This window comes from Neovison vison, chromosome 4 (assembly GCF_020171115.1).
Source record: "Neovison vison isolate M4711 chromosome 4, ASM_NN_V1, whole genome shotgun sequence".
Lineage (NCBI taxonomy): Eukaryota > Metazoa > Chordata > Mammalia > Carnivora > Mustelidae > Neogale > Neogale vison.
In genome coordinates, this window is record NC_058094.1 from 215,525,001 (window position 1) to 215,544,344 (window position 19,344).

The window sequence follows — 19,344 nt, forward strand, 5'->3', positions numbered from 1 at the left end:
TTATTCTTGGTAGATGGTGTGATGAAGGTAACCTAGAACCCCAACAGAGTATCTAACAGAATCTAGAAGTAGATCTAGAAGTAGATCCACTTTTGATCTAGAAGTAGATCGAAAAGGACTCTTAGGGAAAGTGACATTTCAATGGAGTCTTGAACTTCAGCAAGAGTCAACTGACAAAAAGGCAGGAAAGAAGGCAGTGCAAGAAGAGCAAGAGATGTGCAAAAGATGCCAGTGCTCCAGACGAGCGATGACCTCTGGAGCGCAGGAAGAGGATGATGATGGCAATGATCAAAAAGTTCTGTAAGGCTAAGGAATACAAGTTTAACTTTTCTAGAAAGATCCTTCCGATTAATCTATTGGAAACGCATTGCATGAAGGGCAGTGACACCGGAATCAAGGAATCATGAGCATCATTTAATGATGACAGGGTGAGTGAACTTAGATGGCCTTTGAACAGAAGCTGTATTACTAGCAGAGTGGGTAGGTGGTGTGAATTCAAGACATGGGAAATAGGGGAGCTTGGGTGGCTCAGGTGGTTGAGTGTCTGACTCTTGGGTTTGGCTCAAGCCATCATCTCAGGGTCATGGAATCAAGCCACAAGTTGGGTCCAGCCCTCAGCGGGAAGTCTGCTTGAAGATGCGCTCTCCCTCAGCCCCTTCCTGCCCTTTCTGAAATAAATAAATCTTTAACCACCCCACCCCCCAAAAAAGACATGGAAAATAAATAGGAGGTAGGCCTCCAAGGACACTTGGATGTGTAACAGTGTGGATGACTATGAGGACTCCATGGCAGGGGCATGGTGAACAGGTAGATGGTTCCTTATAGACAAATATGAATGAAGAGGGCTCACTGGTTGATGAGCAGAGAAAGCAATGGGAGCAGAGTTAATAAGCCCATTTTCAGCCTTCAGTCTGAGGTTGCTAGGGGATATCCCGGTAAAGATATCAGCTGAGACATCTGGGTGTGAGTCTCTGGCTGTTAGAAGGAATGCCAGGCTAGAAGACACAGATGTGAAATTACTCCCTTATCAGTCACAGATGCAATCTGGGGTACAGATGTGATCTCCCAGAGAAAGGCAAACCTGTGAGGAACCCCACTGCTCAAGTGGAAAAGGAAGCCAGCTGTTTAGGGAACCACAGTACTTGATTCTCAAACAGACACAGTTAACTCCGTACCCCCACCCCCCAATCCTCATCACACACAGAGGTTTCTAAATGAGTTCTCTAGACATTGCAAAGCAGTTCTCTTTCTTCTGAAAGAAGACAGGCAAATGGAAAAGAGGTAACAGGGAGTCATGGAACACAAGGAGGGATGAGAGAGAAAGAGAGAATCAAAGAGGAAAACAGGGAAGGAAGGAAGAAAGAAAATAAAGAAATATCTTCCAATTATCTCTCCACCATGGCTGTGGAAGTGAACTTGGCACAATTGTGGCCGAAACAGAAAAGCCTAGAGGACTTAGAAAGTTGAAGAAAACTTGTAGAAAGGTCTTCATGGCCAGGCAACCCTCAAACTGGAAACTCCATCTGGAAATCCAGTGGAAGAAGTCAGATTTCAAAACAAGAATTTCTAGTAAAATAGGAAGAAGAAACCTAATTGCCGAAGGTGAACAGAGCAGTCAGGGTTTAGTTTTTAATACCCGTGACAAGATAAGGTGGTGTTTGGTTTTCCTTTGAAAATGTGCTATCTGTATTGATTTTCTAACAAATATAGTGTTTCAATAGTTATTTATCATCGGTAGCAGTAAATATCTTGGTTAAGTTTTACAAGTGTCCTTTTTGGAACTGAAAAGCTTGTTAACATCCTTCAGGGATTTCCTGAGACCAGAGGCTGCTTAGGACGCACCACTGCCCCCTGGTGGGAAGGAATGATTTTTGACTTGAGGCTGTTTCTGGAACACCCCAGAATCTATCTATGGCCGTTATATCTATAGCATCGCATCATCCGTCGTATGTAGTCTAAGTATGAAAAGAAAACAACTATTTGTATTTGTTTTCATATGTGAAGAAAGCTCAAATGAATTCTTAACAATACAGTTGCTGAGAAAATACAAATTCTTTCTCAGTTCAAGAGCAAGAGCTGTTTGAAACTAAGCCCCTAGAAACAATTTTGTGTCTGATAACGTTATCAAATAGGAGTAGGGATGGGAGGTCGTTGCCTGTAGATATTAAGAACTTTTCGTTTTATTACAGTTTCTTTACTATCTCCAAATGACCCAAAACAACCTGAACTGCTATACTGTCTCCAAGATGGCTTTTCATTTAGTGTTTCATAGCTTTCTCCCCAACCACTGGTTCAGGCATTAACACTAATGTTTTTAGAGAGCATCTGGTCAACCGTATATGGTTGTTGACATCCTACCTTTTTCACATATAAACTGGCCAGTTGAATATTCAGCCTAATGGGAGTTCAAGCAAGGAGAAAAGAAAACCAGGGGGAATGAGCCAGGAGTTTCACTAGCTGCAAAATGTAAACAAAGTAAGGAATAGAACTGACAGGCTGTCTGGATAATGATCTAGGGAAAGTGCTGAGTGACTCTGATGTCCAGAGAGACTCCAGGAAAGGGGGAAGCAGAGGAGAGAGGCTCTCTCGTGCCAGCTTCAGACTTAGAAGCAGATACCGAAAATGCAGACACTGGAAGAGTCCCATCTAATGCTATTCCTCAACATATGCCATCTCAGAAAGAGAGGTGAAGTCAGGTTCTGGCAGTGAGCTATGGCACCTGTGTCACTGGTTTATTCCAGGCACTCCTGTAGATTGTCAAAGCATGCCCTGCTTCACAGGCACTGCAGGAAGCCAGCCATTCAGGACACATCATTAACCATGCACCACAGGCCACAAACAGGAGGAGCACCTTGGAGGGTCCCCCCAGGGACAGAATAATGACCCAAGGCTGAGCCCAGAAATGACCCTACCTTGGGTTAGACTAACCATATGGGCATTCTATAGAGAAGATACTCAAAAAGAGGCCCTAAATTGCCATCCTTCCCCATCCCCTTCTCCAACCCCAGATAGACACTACTATTAAAATAAACAAACAAAAACAATTAGATGAAGGGGTGCTCTAAGAGGAATATATACTCTAAATATCTAGTTATTATCTCCTTATCTCAAATTGGTTCATCAAAACACCTGAGAAAAGAAAGGGTTCAAGAGGGATACAGTTTATTTCGGTATGGAATAGTGAGTTAGGTTGTATCTAGACAACAGGATGCCCCTCAGAATGGCAAAATTGGGTTGAAGCAGCCAGCATCCATGGGATCCCAATATGGGGGCATCAGGAAAGTAACTCACTAACAGGCAGAAGGGGATGCAATTATGGAGAGAGGGTGAGCTTCAAACACCCAGCTCTGCCCACCTCCCGCTACTGGGGAAACCAACACTCTCCAAGTGACCTGGGTAGAAAAGAGGCCAGCAGCTTGCCTTCTTAAAACAAAACAGAACATTCTCATATTGATGCATTTTATGACCCTAGAATCACTCTTAATGATTTTCTGTTGTTCCCAATAAATCTATACCAAAGTGGTCAATGAAGAAGCATTATCTACCTTGTGTACAATACAGTAGTTATTTCTAAAGTTTGAGTGTGGTCACTGTGTAATAAATATGAAGAAAGATATGTCAGAGAGACTAAGGAACTGCTGTTTCTTGGACTTTGTTCCTTTTTCAACACAGTAAGGCCCCTAGACCATGCACATGCTTGGCGCTCTCTTCATGGTCTTTGTGTTCACAAAGGTAGGCAAGGGGCAGACTCACTCATTGAGTAAAGGCATGGATGTTCTCCTCTTGCTCTTCTGTACCATGTTGGCTTGATTCCTCAAGGAGATCCGAATCATAGCTGGGGCCAACCTACAGGGCTCCCCGTCCACTTGCATGGGGATGGACTTGTAAGTGAGCAGCATGACCTCCCGACACTGGTGTAGCCTTTCCCCATGGCCCCCAACTTGCAGGGCAGCCTGTGAATTCAAGAGTCCAAAGGAAGCTGGAAGTTAGTTCTTAAGAGTCAGGAAAGCTAGAACCCCCAAGTGCGCTCTGAATAACCCAAAGGCCTTTGGTAAGCATAGTGAGATTTTTGCTAGCCAGGAGTGGACTGGGAAGCTTCGGGTAAGTCACCTTAACAAAATAAATTAAAAAGTCTCAACTTCTTATGAGCTTGACCAAAAATGCTCAATAGCCAATTTTCAGTGTTACATATTTTCAGTCTTAATTTAATCACATTACTTTGATACAGAAGTTGCTCTTTGTGCTATTTATTCCCACTGAATAACCAATGTGTAAGGAAAAAAAAAAAACTATAAAGGACATAAAGCACAGGTTAAGGGAGATTTTTCTAATTTAAATATAAATATATATTATAATATTTATTCTTTAAGTATAAATACATAATATAGCTACCCAACATATTTATGTATATATAACATATATCATATATATGTATATGCTATAATATGTAACTAAATTATATATTAAATATATTCATATTTATATTGGCAACCGACCCTTGTTTAATTTTCAAACTTGGGGGAAAATTTGGAAAAAAGGAAAAAAAAATATCCTTTTTTCTTTTTACCAAAAACTTCCTCAAACCTAAAATTTAATCTGTATAAAACCAATGAAATGCAAAATAATATTAATTACTCAATTACAAACATTATAAAAGGTAAAGCAGCTTTGAGGATCAAAATCAAACACAGAGCTCAATTCACCATGGTGGCCAAAAAATGGAAAAGTCTATCTAACATGAAAAGCCTGTTGTTAAGAACAACAAAGTAGCATTAACTTTCCTGAATTAGTTTAAAAAAATATGTATATGCACACATGTATATTTATATATGTTAAATTATATACTGTATGTTTTTATGTTGTGTATGTTATTACATAGATAGTATCATTTACCTTTTAGGGATGAATGGAAATTATACATATTTGGTTTTAAAAGAGTACACAAATTATACAACTTGATGACTATTTTATACACATATGTGAATCACCATCCTGAAAGCTTTAGATAATTTATAGTTTTCCATGTTCTCCTTTCCAGTCTTTTTATACCCCTCCCACAAACCAGTTAGCAACCAACAGTCTGACTCTTATCACCATAGATTCAATTTGTTTGAACTTGAAATTCATGTAAACCATAGTAGTAGCTGACTCTTTTGTGTCTGAAGTTTTTTGTTCATTATTTTTAAGTACTATATAGCAAAATGTATATATTTGCTCTTCAGCTGGTAAACATTTGGTTGTTTCCAAGTTTCCAGTTTGTAGCTATTGTGGATATAAACTTTCTTGTATGTATCTTTTGGTAGATACTCTCTTGGGTACATACAATGAGGACAATTGTTACGCTGTTAAGCTGAGATGTATAATTAACTTGAGCAGATACTGCTAAATAATTTTTCAGTAAGGCTATATTATGTATTTTGAGTTATCAATTAGCTTATACTAAATATTAAAAAAGGAGTAAAATTGTAACTTCTCAAAATTTCAAAGATTAAAACATAGTATCAACCTGTTTCTGTATGTCTCATTTCCATGAATGGGGAATAAACTTTGTTAACAGATTTGCGAAGTCAACCTCCCCTTATTTGGTTGCCAGATATGTATATTTTCTGATGTTTGAGTAAAAGAAACTTGATTATCTATAAATCCAAAGAGAAAAGAAACACAAAGGGACAAAAAGGACAGAAAGAAAAAAGAATCAAAACCGAGAAGAACTACTTATGGAACACCTGTAATGTTAAAAGCATTCCATTGTGTGCTTTACGTACAATTTTTTTCAATTAGTTGGGAGAACAAGAAAGCAGAGGAGGATGCAGTCAGAATTTACTAAAGTTCTTTTTGGTCTATTCCCCAATCCTTTGTTATTCAGCTGGAAGTTTTTCTTGGGTGTACTCACACGATCCACTTAAATCACTTAGACTAGAGCTACTCTCTCATGTCCAGAACTTTTCTAATATATTTCCCTTGCCTTCAAGTACTTCTCAGCTGAGAACTTGATCCCTTCATCCAGTGTTCCGGAAATGCCATTCCTTCTCCTCCCCTTGGTCACCCTTCACTAGGCCTAATCACAAATAAAAATGCAGAACCTGCCAGGTGAGAACTTCTTTCTTTGACTTTGACAGAATTGAAAACTGTTTTAAATACTTTCCAACCCCTTGGTATAAGAAGGCATTCACGGTACTGTAGAGCATTTTTAAGTCATCTTCTCAGCCTCAAATTAGAGCAGCAGCAAATACCACAAACATGTAAACAGCTGTCCCACTGGCATTTCAAAATCAACCCAAGATCACTGCGAGGCACAGGAGGAATTATACTACATAGCTTTTCAGGATAAAGACAGTTCTATTATTATTAGCATAGCCACGCTATTTTTGGAACAAGTTAGAGTAAAGGTAATTTTTATTTTATTTTCTCAGTGTTCCAAGATTCATTGTTTATGCACCACACCCAGTGCTCCATGCAATACCTGCCCTCCTTAATATTTTAAATGCTTATTAGAAATGCTTATTTTTCATCACTCAGAGTGGTCTAGGCTTAACCATAAATATCCCCATGATTTGCTAGAAGGAATCATTTACTGGTGATAAAATCGTGGTTTATTCGTGACAGAGAGTGAATTATCTATTGTATCTAGCATCTATCACTTTTGTGAAAATTTCAAGCATTGCCCTTCTGGTAGCCCGGGCCCTGATGGGCAAACAAAGACATCCCCTGAACAAAGTATATTCACTGCCATCACTGCCCTGCTGCCCAGACCATAACAACTTCCCCTCATGCCACAGGTGTGGCTTGAGACCTGGTGTCTTTCCACACTACACTCCTCCCCATGATACTTGTCTCCAAGCTTCATTCTCTTTCTTAGTACTCAAGCCCTTACTCTACTTGCCATCAGATGGGAATGATGGGCAATCCTGGCTGGGTGGGAGCAGAGAAGAGGACATAAAAGATCTAGGAACAAAATCAGCAGATGGTACGCAAAAGCCTGAAAACCATGCTGAAACTATAAAAAGTATACAACTTTGCTAAGAGAAATGAGAGAATAGCTAACTGGAGAAAGATGTATTTGTAGATTGGAACAGTCAGACTGGTAACATGTCGGTTCTCCCTACTCTAAAGATTCAAAGCAATCCCAATAAAAATCCCAGAAGTTTTTGTTTGTTTGTTTGTTTGGTCAACACAATCTGATTCTAAAATTTATGTACAAATGCAAAAGACAGAATACCCAAAACATTCTTAGAAGGGCAAAGTGGAATGATTCATGTTACCCATTTGAAGACTTACTATGAAGCTACAGTAATCAAAACAGTATGGTACTGCCATAAGAATAAAGAAATAAATCAGTGAAACAGGATAGAGTCCAAAAATAGAACCACATTCAACTGAAAGGCACTGAAGTAATTCTATAGCAAAGTCTATCAACAAATAATGCTGGGAAAAAACTGGGTAAATGTATTTTTTAAAAAACGAATCTTAATACATACTTTACACAATCCACACAAATTAATTTGGGCTGAATTACAGACTTATACACAAAAGCTAAAACTACCAATCTTTAAAAATCAAACACAGGAGGATATTTTCCCAACCTTTCTTGGAATAAGCAAGGTTTCTTAAGAAAGACGCAGAAAGCACTCACATGAAATAAGCCTACCTCATAGAATTGGAATTCAGAAGAATGTTTAAAGTTCTGCTTGTCAAAACAAACACTAAGAAAATAAAAAGATGAGAAGAGATGGAGAATGTATTAGCACTAAATATATCTGTCAAAAGACTTGTATTCGGAATATATAAATAACTCCTGAAATTCAACGATAAAAGATTAAACAGCCTATTAAAATATGCAAAAAAAACCCCACAGTTCAAAAAACCACGCAAGGTAACGATAAAGTTAAAACAATGTGTCCTTACTCACATAGGACATAATGGGATGGACAAAACACACATGATTTCTCTCTTTCTTTCTAGGGATGAAATTTTATTTTCACCTTCCCTTCTGTTTCATCAAGGTGTAATTTTAGAATAGCTTTTTGTTTCTATCTGTGAACACATTTCCAGCACCTGTGGGATGTTGTTACATCTTTTTTTTTTTTTTTTTGGATGTTATTACATCTTAATAGGTATCATGTTCATTGTTGTTGGGCAAGTAAACAGAACAAACTTCCTAGAAAGCAGTTTTATAACTGTTATTAAGAGGCTTTAAAATATTTATGTCATTAACAGTAATTTCTTCTGTGGGGATATGTCATCAGATAGTATTTTAAAATGTGAACAGAGGTTTACGAGCAATTATTACAGGATTATTTACACCTCCATGCATCCAAAACCCTCAATATTTCATAAAGGAAGCTTTTCATAAAGGAATACTTATTATATAAATTGAGATATTTATATATGAAAGAGTAGACAGCCATTTGTGCTATGGGTTTAACTAATACAATTTCTTCTAAGTTTAAAAACAGAAATATAGCAACTGGAAGAAAACATACCAAAATATAAATAGTTACAGATCATTTAACTATGACTGATATTTTTATTTTTAGTTCTTCTTGTTTTATCAAAATAAGCACACATTTAATATTTTTTTTCCTGAAAAAATAAAGAATATACTCTCTGATGTGTATAAAACTTCAGCCCTGGGAATTTCTCCATGTGATTTCTCTCACCAAATAACCTTTAGCTTTTCTACTTCATAAATACAAAAGAGCTTACATATTTTAATTTCAATTAACATAAAGAAAACTGGCTCCACTTTCTTTAAAGTTCAGGAGACTGAAATCTTTGGATTTCATATTGCATAGCAAATTCGGTGACCAGTGCCTCAATCCGTATAATGCTTTGGTCTGTCCTAGAGTTTTAGATTACTTAGAAAAAGACTCAACATGAAAAGATCTCCAAAACCATAAAGGAAAAAAAAACTGAGGCATAAATAAATACAAATTACAGTGTCTGATTATGGTCTGCATAGAATCCAGAAAGGTAATCAGGCGGCGCCTGGGTGGCTCAGCTGGTTAAATTTCTGATTCTTGGTTTTGGCTTAGGTCATGTTCTCATGGTGGTGAGGCTGAGCCCCTGTTGGTAGGGAGATAGCTTCCATAAGCTCATGGTGGTGAGATTAAGCCCCTCACGCTCAGTAGGGAGTCTGCTTAAGATAATCTCTCCTTCTTCTTCTACTCCCCCACCCCTCACCCCATTTGCTTGCATGCTCTCTCTCTCTCTGAAATAAATAAAATCTTAAAAAAGAAAAGAAAAAGGTAATCAGGTTACCAAGAACTCAATGAAGAATCATCTTAATTCTAGGAATGCATTTCAACCAGGGAAACAAACTAAAGACTACTGTTTTGAAGTTTGCAATCACAAGATAAAGAGTCTTAAAGAAACAGTGTTTTTTTCCCACCCAGTAATTCTGTTTGAGTCTCTCTTCAAGTGCCACTCTGAATAATTTAAATTCACAAAAATATATACATATACCCAAATAACCACAGTCTTCTGTTTATGCAATCATGTTACACAGATGTCGTTTTCAAATAATTTATGCTCTTAGAAACATAATCAGCATAATAGTTTCAAGAAACATGAGACCCAAGTCCTGGAAATGAAATTCTTTCTTCTAGAACAATAGTGTATTGTTATATGAGCAGTCAGGTAAGATGTGAAAGAAAACAGAAACATATGCCCATATTCTTCAGAGAGCATAGGATGTTCAAAACTGTGCAGTATACACTACATTTAACTCTGCTTTCTTGAAGTAGAATTTTTTTTTAATCTTGGAAGCAATCTAAAGTCACTAGAATCTGAGATCCACATTTGATGCTAGCTGCTATGTATTTTTACATGATTCATATCATATAAGGAGAAGAAATAATTGATGTAATTTTAGTATTCCATTTTCTCTTCACCAGCTTCTATCCACTATTATTCTTCTCCTTTTCCTACTAATGGGATGGGAGGGAAGGAGATCTGAGAGACCCCCAAACCCTCTCTCCCAACCTGGAAGGATCCCATGAACTCTAAACATATATTTCAAATTGTTTCTATCTCCCTAGGTACCTTATAGGGGTTTCAAATTTAACTTACATAAATTGAGCACTGGGTAATATATAGAACTGTTAAATCACTATATATTGATATACTTATATATAACCATCATATATATAAAGAAGTGTTAGAGGACTATATATCTATATATCACAATATATAGAACCATTAATAACACAATACATAGAACTGTTAAATCACTATGTCGTTCACCTGAAACTAACAACACTGTATATTAACTAGACTGGGATTAAAATAAAATTTAAAAATACAGTTAAAAAAAACCACAACTCATTTTTTTGGCAATATTTTATTTCTTTTATATTCCCCGCATCTCTAACATATTCACCATTTACCTCATGGCCTACCCTCGCTGGCCAGGATTCATGTACAGTCCTTTTTCACCCGTAAGTCACTGTGACTGAATAACCCTTGAAGTTGCCCATCGCCCCCCTTCATTACCACTTTCTTCCCCGGATTCCAGGCCTCCCACTGCTGCACCTGGGCTTCAGTACCAACATCTTGCTTTGTCTCTCTGCCTCCAGCAGGAAAGATTCTGGTCACCTTCCACCCAGACATCCAAGCAATCTTTCTAAACTGCAAATCTGATTCTGTCTCATTCTATCTCTCCCAACCTTCCTGCTTCATGGTTACAAAAACCTGGTCCTGTCCTATCCTTTCTCCATACCAGCGTCTTTCTTCAGCACATGTGCCATCGCTGAGCCATCATGAGAGCTCTGGGACACCACGTTCTCTCGGGCTCATTTCCCCACAGAACGGACGCTCACAATCTCTTCCGTAGGCACTCCTGCCTCCTCTGTGCAATTTTTGCTGATTTTCCCATTTTATAAGCACCGTTTGGTTTCAATTCTTCCTAGCTCTACACATGTCTTTCTCCTAGAATTTATGATGCCAGAACGCAGTAATTGCTTGTGTTTTTTGTGTCCTCCCATAACACTGAACTGTGGGCACCCTGAGGACAGGGCTGGTCTCTGGGTCCATTTCATATCTGTTTCATGTAGCAGAGTGTCATTTATGAATTCAATAAGTATTTGTGGATTAGTAAGTGTTCAATAAATATTTATGACTAACATTACATGAATGAAGGCAGGGAAACATATTAAATGACAAATATTACCTGAAACTTATAAAATTCCTATTAATTAGAGACTATCAGTATGACCTGTATTTCCCATGGGCTGCTTGGCCTTTCATGATCCAGAACCCTGAGTTACCCAGGGTCACTTCCACTGTACCTGACTTGCCAAGTATTTGTAAGTCCACCCAGATTTGAGGGGAGGGTACATAGACCCAAATTTGGAACGGCAAGCATCCAAAAAACTCAAATCCGTTTAAAACAATAGTCACCATCCAAAGATGTTAGTGAATTACTTATTTTGAAGACATATAAATAAAACAAATCTGTTATCCTGCTTTTCCTATACCAATTAGGTAACCAAGTAGCCAAATGATGGGTGAAATTGCTCTTTATAGAAATATTCCAGTTAATCAGTGAAAAAGGAGAGAATTAGAATATCACTACTCTGCCAATCTCTAATGATTGCTGGATCCAGACAGTGCTTATCAGGGACCACTAGTCACACCGGAGAGACAACTAGATATTACCTATCCTCTTCCAGAAGAAGGAAACACTAGCCACAGAGTAGATTTGGGGGCTGGGAGGATGACAATGATGGATCCGCATCCAACCAGCAACTTAAAGGAAACAGCAAGAGAGAGGATCATGTTAGCTGACAGCTCAGGAATAATCAGCACAATTCAAACTCAGGGAAGCTTTACAGGACGAACAGCCTGGTTTCTTCAATAAGTAAATGAAGAAGGTAAAGAGACGGGCAGAAACCTGTAGATACATAAGAGTCACGTTCATCAATTACAATGAATAAATTTTACTTGGATCCTGGTTCAAACTCACAGAGCACAGGGAAGCAAGGGACATTTAAGACAACTGGATGTTTGAGCACTCGGTAAATGGTAATCTTCAGATGCTACTGCCTTAATTTTTTTCAGATATAAGGCATATAGTTGTGTTCATAAGTCTTATCTTCTAAAACCACATACAGAAATATTTATAAGTAAGTGATATAATGCCAGAGATGTGCTTCACAGTAATATAGGGTCGGCGGTCACGGTAGGAACAGGAAGAAGACTGCCCATGTGTTGAACATGACATACTCTTAGCCAGGTGATGGCACGTGAGGGTCAATATATTATTTTGTCTATTTTTAGACTGGGCTTTTCTCATAACAAATACTTATTTAAAAGCACATTTTGCTATTTCCCCATTGACCTTGGAACAAAGTCAAAACCTCTCCATGAATCCTGTAATCATTCCATGATCTGGTCCTTGCCTAACCACTCTCACTTTTCACCTCCATAAAATGAATTACTGTTCCCACAGACGACTAGGATCTCTCATACTTCGGAGTGTATGGAAATTTCTCTTTCTACAGAATGCCCAATCCTCCTCTTCTTCTCCTGGCAAAATGCATTCACTCCGCCACATTTGCTCAAGCCAGCTACAGGTACCAGCTCTCTGCTGTGTGGAAGACACACACTGGAGTGATGGATACCCACCACTTGCCACTCCTGGCTGGCACTCCACCCTTTCCTGCCCTCCGTGCCCTGTGAGCCTGACCTACTCAGACTTTATCAGTAGCCGCTTGTCCCCTGGTATGTGGTTAGACTTCTCCAGAGGTAGGCACCAGTGGAAGATCTTCAGGGCCAAGAAGAGTGGGGTGGTCTATCTAAGGCTCTAGTTCCCTCCCTGTCATGCTGGCAATGATTCACTGCTTCCACTCAGCAAACACTACTCCTATCAGGTGGTCCTTCCCAAACAGTCCTTCTTCTGGTGCAGCTGACTGCTTCTTTACCTTTGGACATTCAGCTCAGGAATACACCACCACCCATCATTCCTTTTCACAAACCTACTTCCCTATTTGCCGGGTCCCTCTACAAACTCTCCTCCAGTTACCCTGTGTCAGTTGGCTATATCTTTCCTGTCCAGACACTATGCATTTGTCAACAAAAATAACCCAAGCAAGACTATAAAAAGGACCTGACATAGATATGGGTTGAGAAATTATAGAAGATGGAGAATCAAAGAATATTTTATAGAGAAAAAGCCTGTGCAATGGTCCTGTGGTGCAAAAGCAGCAAGAAATGTTCAAAGCTAAGCTTGACTTGGGAGGCTACCTGAGCTAGAAAGCAAAGAGGGCAGTGGAAAGGCTGGAGAATCAGAGAGAAACAATCTTGCAGGCCTACATTTCGATTTTGATACTGAGAGCAGTGGGGAAGTATCTAATATTCTCTTTGCCCCCCAGCCCCCCACCCCAAGCCTAGGTGAAGGATCATCTTCTCTTCCACATTCCCTGACAGTCTTCTGCCACATAGTCAGGAGTAGGAAGCTCTGACACACCGGTAAATACTCCATAAATATTCACTGAATCCATGAATAAATGAATGAGTAAAACACATGGGGCCAGATTTGAGCCCCTTTTTTTGGTTGCTTCCAAGAATTCTTCCTTGCACACATCCTTCTTGAATTGATGCCTACATTTGGTCTCAGCAGGGTCTTTGCCTGTAATTAGCATACAGACCTTGGGAAAGAGAGCTGAACGTGAGCTAGGACCTGAAAATAAGATCACTGCCAGATCAATCTTCACCACTCAACAGTCATTTCACCCCAGAGAGGGCGGACTTCAGGAGTGCCATCACCATCTCGGGGGGTGGACACTCTTGCCACAAGCACAGGAGGCTATTCTGTCTGATCTAGTAACCTGAGGTGATTCAGGAAAAGTCAGTAGGAATCCACAGGATGAATGGCAAAGAGAGCTGTTTTGTCTTGTTTAGAGCAAGGAATACAACCCTCTTACCTTCAAGGCATAAGGCATAGCACAAACCCCTGTTAACCAGGGATTGCAAGGAAAAGCTTTTAACTTTTCAATTCGTTTTATAAACTGATAGGGTGGCCTGATTTACATCAGGTAAGATGATAAGTGTAATTTTTAAATGGTTTCCTCATCATTCAATAAGTTGAAATACATAGCTAAAACCTACTTGAAATTTCCCTTACACTATAATTCACAATTTAATGCAAGCAAACAAAATTAAAATGCAAAGGTGATCTCAACACTGTAGCAAATGAATATTCATCATTGTTACAATAATGATGTCTTTCTTTATTCAGGTATTTTGTGATAATGGAGACAGCCACCTCATTCTTAAGAAGGCATGCATGAAAAAGAGGAATGCACACAACCACTTTCCTTTCTACCTAAACAAAGGTAGGTCCTCAGTGAAACAAAAATCTATCAAATGGCAAGGTTTCTGCAATACTGCTGAGATATGTCTGGGGCACAATGCTCTTTAATTTCCCTAAAAATGCTGCATTTCATTCTGGTAGAAAATTAATCAGGAAAATTAACAAACAGTATTTATTTTGAAAATCAAACAATTGAGCATCAATCACCTTGGTGACATAAAGAATTGTCTTCTCTGTTCTTGTTCTCCCCAAGCAATTCTCTATTGCATAAAATTGATCAATTTGTAAAGTAGGAGAGAAAAATGTAAGGCCACAACCCAGAAAGTCTACGAGATGAATAAACTCTGGAACTAAAATGTATTTCATTTCAATAAAATATTGTATTGCTCACCAAAGAGGCCATAGTGAATCCAATGACTTCAATATAACCATCGTCATGACGCTGAGGTTCAAAGTCATGGTGATCTCCTGGGTTCCCCCAGGGCATTGTGCCGGCACAGTATCTGCAAGATAAGATTAAAAACAGAATTAAATTTATTCCATCACTCTTACAATTGTCATTAGGTATTACCTTAGAGGGAGATCCAAGGTGTATCTCGCCTAAGAACAGTTTTCTGTTCTTGGTGGATACCTTCTGATTGAAAAAAAAAAAAAAAAAAAAAGTGGACTTACCATTTCCAAATACCCATCTGTGAAAATGGGCCACAATTTTATAGCAAAAGCATCCCATGGTAGCCAAGTGCCTCCTAACTCATTATTTATTAACATTTATCCCTCAGTGATCCATTATATCTGTTTTCTATGATATGCCATGAGTTACCCATGGGCAGTTCCAGAATTTGGTCTTGGAGGAAGACACTGCATGCCAGGAAATGGAGGTGGGTACACAGTGGTCCTTATGTACATAGCTAAGATAACAACCACTGGGAAGGTAAGCAGACAAAGGTAGGTGAGGAAGAGTGAGACAGGTATGAAGAAAAGATGAGAGATGGAGAAAAAAGAAGGAGAAATAAAGGAAATTGGAAGAGGAATGATGAGAAGGGGAGCAAGAAGAAAAACAGAGAAAAAAAAATTAAAGGAGCTAATGTCTCCTGACAAAAGAATGTTTTCTGAGAATCTAGGTCTTTTATGGAAATAATGAAGATGAAAATCCTTCTGGAATAGGATTGTAGGTGACTATACTGAGCTTTGCCAAAAGTAATCAGGAGTCTATGTTTTCCTAGCCTTAGATTTACATACAATTCTCATTTCAATTAAATTCAGTCTAAATAGAACTTATCTGCAGATTTTGTGTCTGGAGTTGTGTGGTTTGCAAGTAACAAAGGGTCATAGATTCATCTCCTCCAAAATCTTGGCTTGGGAGCCCAGACTTTAATTTTGTACCACTGAGAAAATGTGCTTATTTTGAGTCTAGTTAATCTTAAATATCCCTTTCTCCTGAGGTATATAATAGCACCAAAGAGAGTTGACATCCTGGCTAGAAAATGCTACTCTAATTGATCCTATTTTTTTTTTTCAAAGCAATCATCTAGCAACAATTTTGAATGAGTTCCATGCTAAAATCAGGTTGGATGGTTTCCTAACAGCTTTCGGGAAACTGAGAACAGGGATTTATTCAAGTCTATTATTCTTGGGAGGTAGGGGCAATCAGTAATTGAGAATTGTATTAAAATGTTCCAGTAAATAGGGCGCCTGGGTTTCTTAACGATGGATAAGTGTATAGCACACATGCCACGTCGCATTAAAAAAAACCCTACCCACCACAGAGAACACTAAGAAACCGAGGAGGAGGACAAAAGGATCAGACCTGGAAACCCCTAACGAGCCAGTGAGATACCTTACTTTCACCGTTTGTGCCCTGGACATTTTCTGTTATGAAAACCAATAACCTCAAGTCAAACGGAGTTCACATCAAACCAAAGAAAAAGGATGAACAGAGCTTACCTGGGTATATTTAAAAATACTATACACTGGAACTTCAGTTCCTGAATCTTTGGAGTGAGATCTGTTCCATCACACTGCAACAGAGAAGAGAGAGGGACTGGAAGTAGTCATGAGTCTAATATATATGTTATATATAACTACATATCTATATATGTGTAGATATTAATATATAGATATATATATAATACATGTATGTATATGTATATGCACATATAATATATATGTAATGGTCTTCCCCTTGCCCTCCGCTCTGCTTGAGTGAACACCTGTGACTACAACTGAAAATGTTACTGTGATTTTAACTTCAGAAGACCCAGGGTTCAGAGCACGGTTTTGTTCCGGTATAAAAACAAAGCTGCCATTTGACTAAAATGATTTTTCTCTGGCTTCATAAGCAAAGGAACTGCTGTCATTCTTAACCTTGGATTATTAGATATTTTGACTTGCAGTATCAACCAAAAGATTTATGAACGTTTAAAGGAATAAAAAAGGAAGCCTCAAGTTCAGGCAGTAGTGATCTCCACCACAGTTACCCGGGATGGTTATTTGCTTTCTGAGATCAATTTTTATTTTGAAAACACCAAACATAACATTTTGGAAACTGCTTAAGAGGAATATATACTGCACGCTTTAAAAAAAAAAAACAAAACTATTATAAATCAGTGGTATCTCCATTAGTGATCTGCTCCTTACACATTTCATGTCTTACAGACTTGGGCTGGTCTTCCGAGATAAACTACTTTCCTGGACCTGGATCACGTCCAAATGTGACGTGAGACCCCAGGGTGTCTCAAGGGTCTCAGGCTGGCTTGGCTTCAATACCTCTGTTCGGTGCTTCCCTCAACCGTTAGCACTTCCCTTGAGCATCCTCTAACTAATCAAAGAAAAGGCTTTCATTTCCCTTTCTCATTTCCCACTGGGAATGACAAAAGTCAAGAAAACCTTAGTCACCACTATAGACTTCTCATTGTCAAAGGTGTGCTTTTTTATTTGCTCTCCCTCAACCCTCACCAGAGAATTCCCCATTATCTTCTCTTTGGGAGAGCAGAGTAATGCATTCCCAAACTCCCTGTGAATTTTTAAAGACTTCTTTAAAAGGAGCGTTCAATCTGAGAACAGTGATTCTGCTAGCATTAGTGTCTCATTGTTTTCCCAGCTCATCTTAATGCAGCTTAATTTTCATAAACACGCTCCAAAAATTATTTCCAGGAAATATTATAGCCCTAAATAAACAAAATATTTTAAGATGTTATTTAGAAAGGAATCAAATTCTAAATATTGACTGAATATCCTCAGACACTATGAAAACAGTCTCCCAATTTAGGCACTTGGAATGAGCTGAAAGATGAGTATACCAAGGAAAATACCTTAAATTATCAAAACTGAGTGCAGTAACTAAAATTTTTGAAAATACAGTGTGATACACTAATAGCACACAAAGCAGCACTGTTTACCTTACAGAAAAAAACTATAAAATTATTGTGCTTAGAACAGAAATCCTTTTAAATTTTCTACCTTTTCTTCCTAAGAAACATGTCAGTGATTCTGGAAATTTATCAAATTATAAAAGAGTGCAATTTACCATGTATCTTGCTTCACAAAGCTTTCTTACATATTACTGCCTTTAAATTTTGTATGTCTTTAGAACAGTACTTGGGTGGCTCTGTTGGTTAAGCATCTGCCTTTGGTTCAGGTCATGATCTCAGGGTCATCTGATCAGCTGCGAGTCTGCTTCTCCCTCTGCCAACTCCCCCCAGTTCATGCTCATGCTTTCTCTCTCTCTCTCTCAAATAAATAAAGAAAATCTGGGGGGGGGGGCGGGGAAAAGCAGTAGCTTTCAACCTTTCTCCTATTTCAAACAGGAAAGTGCCCATAAAATACGTTCCTATACCCAAGCTCACATACTCCTAGATCAAAAGAAGAAAACATGGGAAGGAGGACAAATAATGCTCTACAAAGGATTTTGTTATTGTCTTATGCTTTTTTGATGTAGTATTCATACAGACTACATTTATGAGAAAGATTAACTACTACCTCAGAAACACTGACCTCACTGCAGCAAAAATGAGATGGTCTGTTTTTACCTATACATGGGATCGCTCTAGCTAATCTTCTTTCCATCTCTCACTCAAAAAACATACAGTGATGTTCTTATGGAAATATCCTGTTTCCCTGCGTGACACATCACGATGGTCACTAGTTGTTGTTTCAAAGGCTTGTCTTCTTATGCCTATTTTAAACGAGGAAAGTAAACCCTTCTGAAAGGTTACATGATACCCCCAAAGTCATATACTTCATAAAGGCAGAACTAGAAATAAATTCCAAATATTTGATTTTGTGTCTAATTTTTTTTTTCTCATCACACACACACACACACACACACACGATAGGATTACACAAACCAATTCACCTGTAATCTTGCCTGTACTGGCTGATACCAAATCTTTCCTAGTTATCTGGCTGCCATTTTGGCCTCTTTGCATTGGATTATTAGATATTCTGACTTGTAGTATCAACCTTCTTTTAATCCCTGTTATATAGGCAGGCACGAGTGAGTCGTTTATCATCGGGGGACTGGTAGATGCAGTAGACAAACTGTCTAGTGGTTAGGGAGTACACAGAGTTTGATTTCACTGCAGCTGATCTGAACAGTCAATCCATTCAATATGGCATTGACCCCTGAGCAGGTGCCCCCACCGTTCCTCTCAATGTGAAAAGTCCTGGAAGAGTTGGGCGAGTGTATTTTTGGTTGGGTTGCCAGCAGCTAAAGAAACGGGGAGGTGGCTATTACTTTAATAGCCATAATTTTATGAATAAAGACCTTCATAGTTCAGGGGACCACTGTCTTTCTTGCCTCCAGCTTTAAGAATGCAGTACTTCTACTTTCAAGAGTCTCTGCTCTCAAAAGATGCTTGTTTCCACTGCAATTGTATGAGAACCGAACTACCTGAAAGCCATGCCAAGGGTTACTGACACCACTGGGAATGGCCTCTGTCTCCTCTTTCAACTGAATCAGAAGACTGATGTCTCACACACGCTTTACTAAGCGGTGATTACACACTTTTCTTACTGACATAAAATTCACA

At 38.6% G+C, this 19,344-nt stretch overlaps 1 protein-coding gene across 6 annotated transcripts in view; it reads right to left on the minus strand.

The window, feature by feature from the left end:
• Positions 1 to 19,344, minus strand: part of DGKI (diacylglycerol kinase iota) — a 438,228-nt gene that overhangs the window by 146,172 nt on the left and 272,712 nt on the right. For all 6 annotated transcript variants that reach the window (XM_044246656.1, XM_044246655.1, XM_044246660.1 and 3 more), the window contains 3 exons: positions 16,259 to 16,332; positions 14,706 to 14,817; positions 3,754 to 3,953 (listed from right to left, as the gene is read on the minus strand). In XM_044246656.1, coding sequence (XP_044102591.1) covers positions 3,754 to 3,953; positions 14,706 to 14,817; positions 16,259 to 16,332 — 386 coding nt within the window. The remainder of the gene's footprint in view (positions 1 to 3,753; positions 3,954 to 14,705; positions 14,818 to 16,258; positions 16,333 to 19,344) is intronic.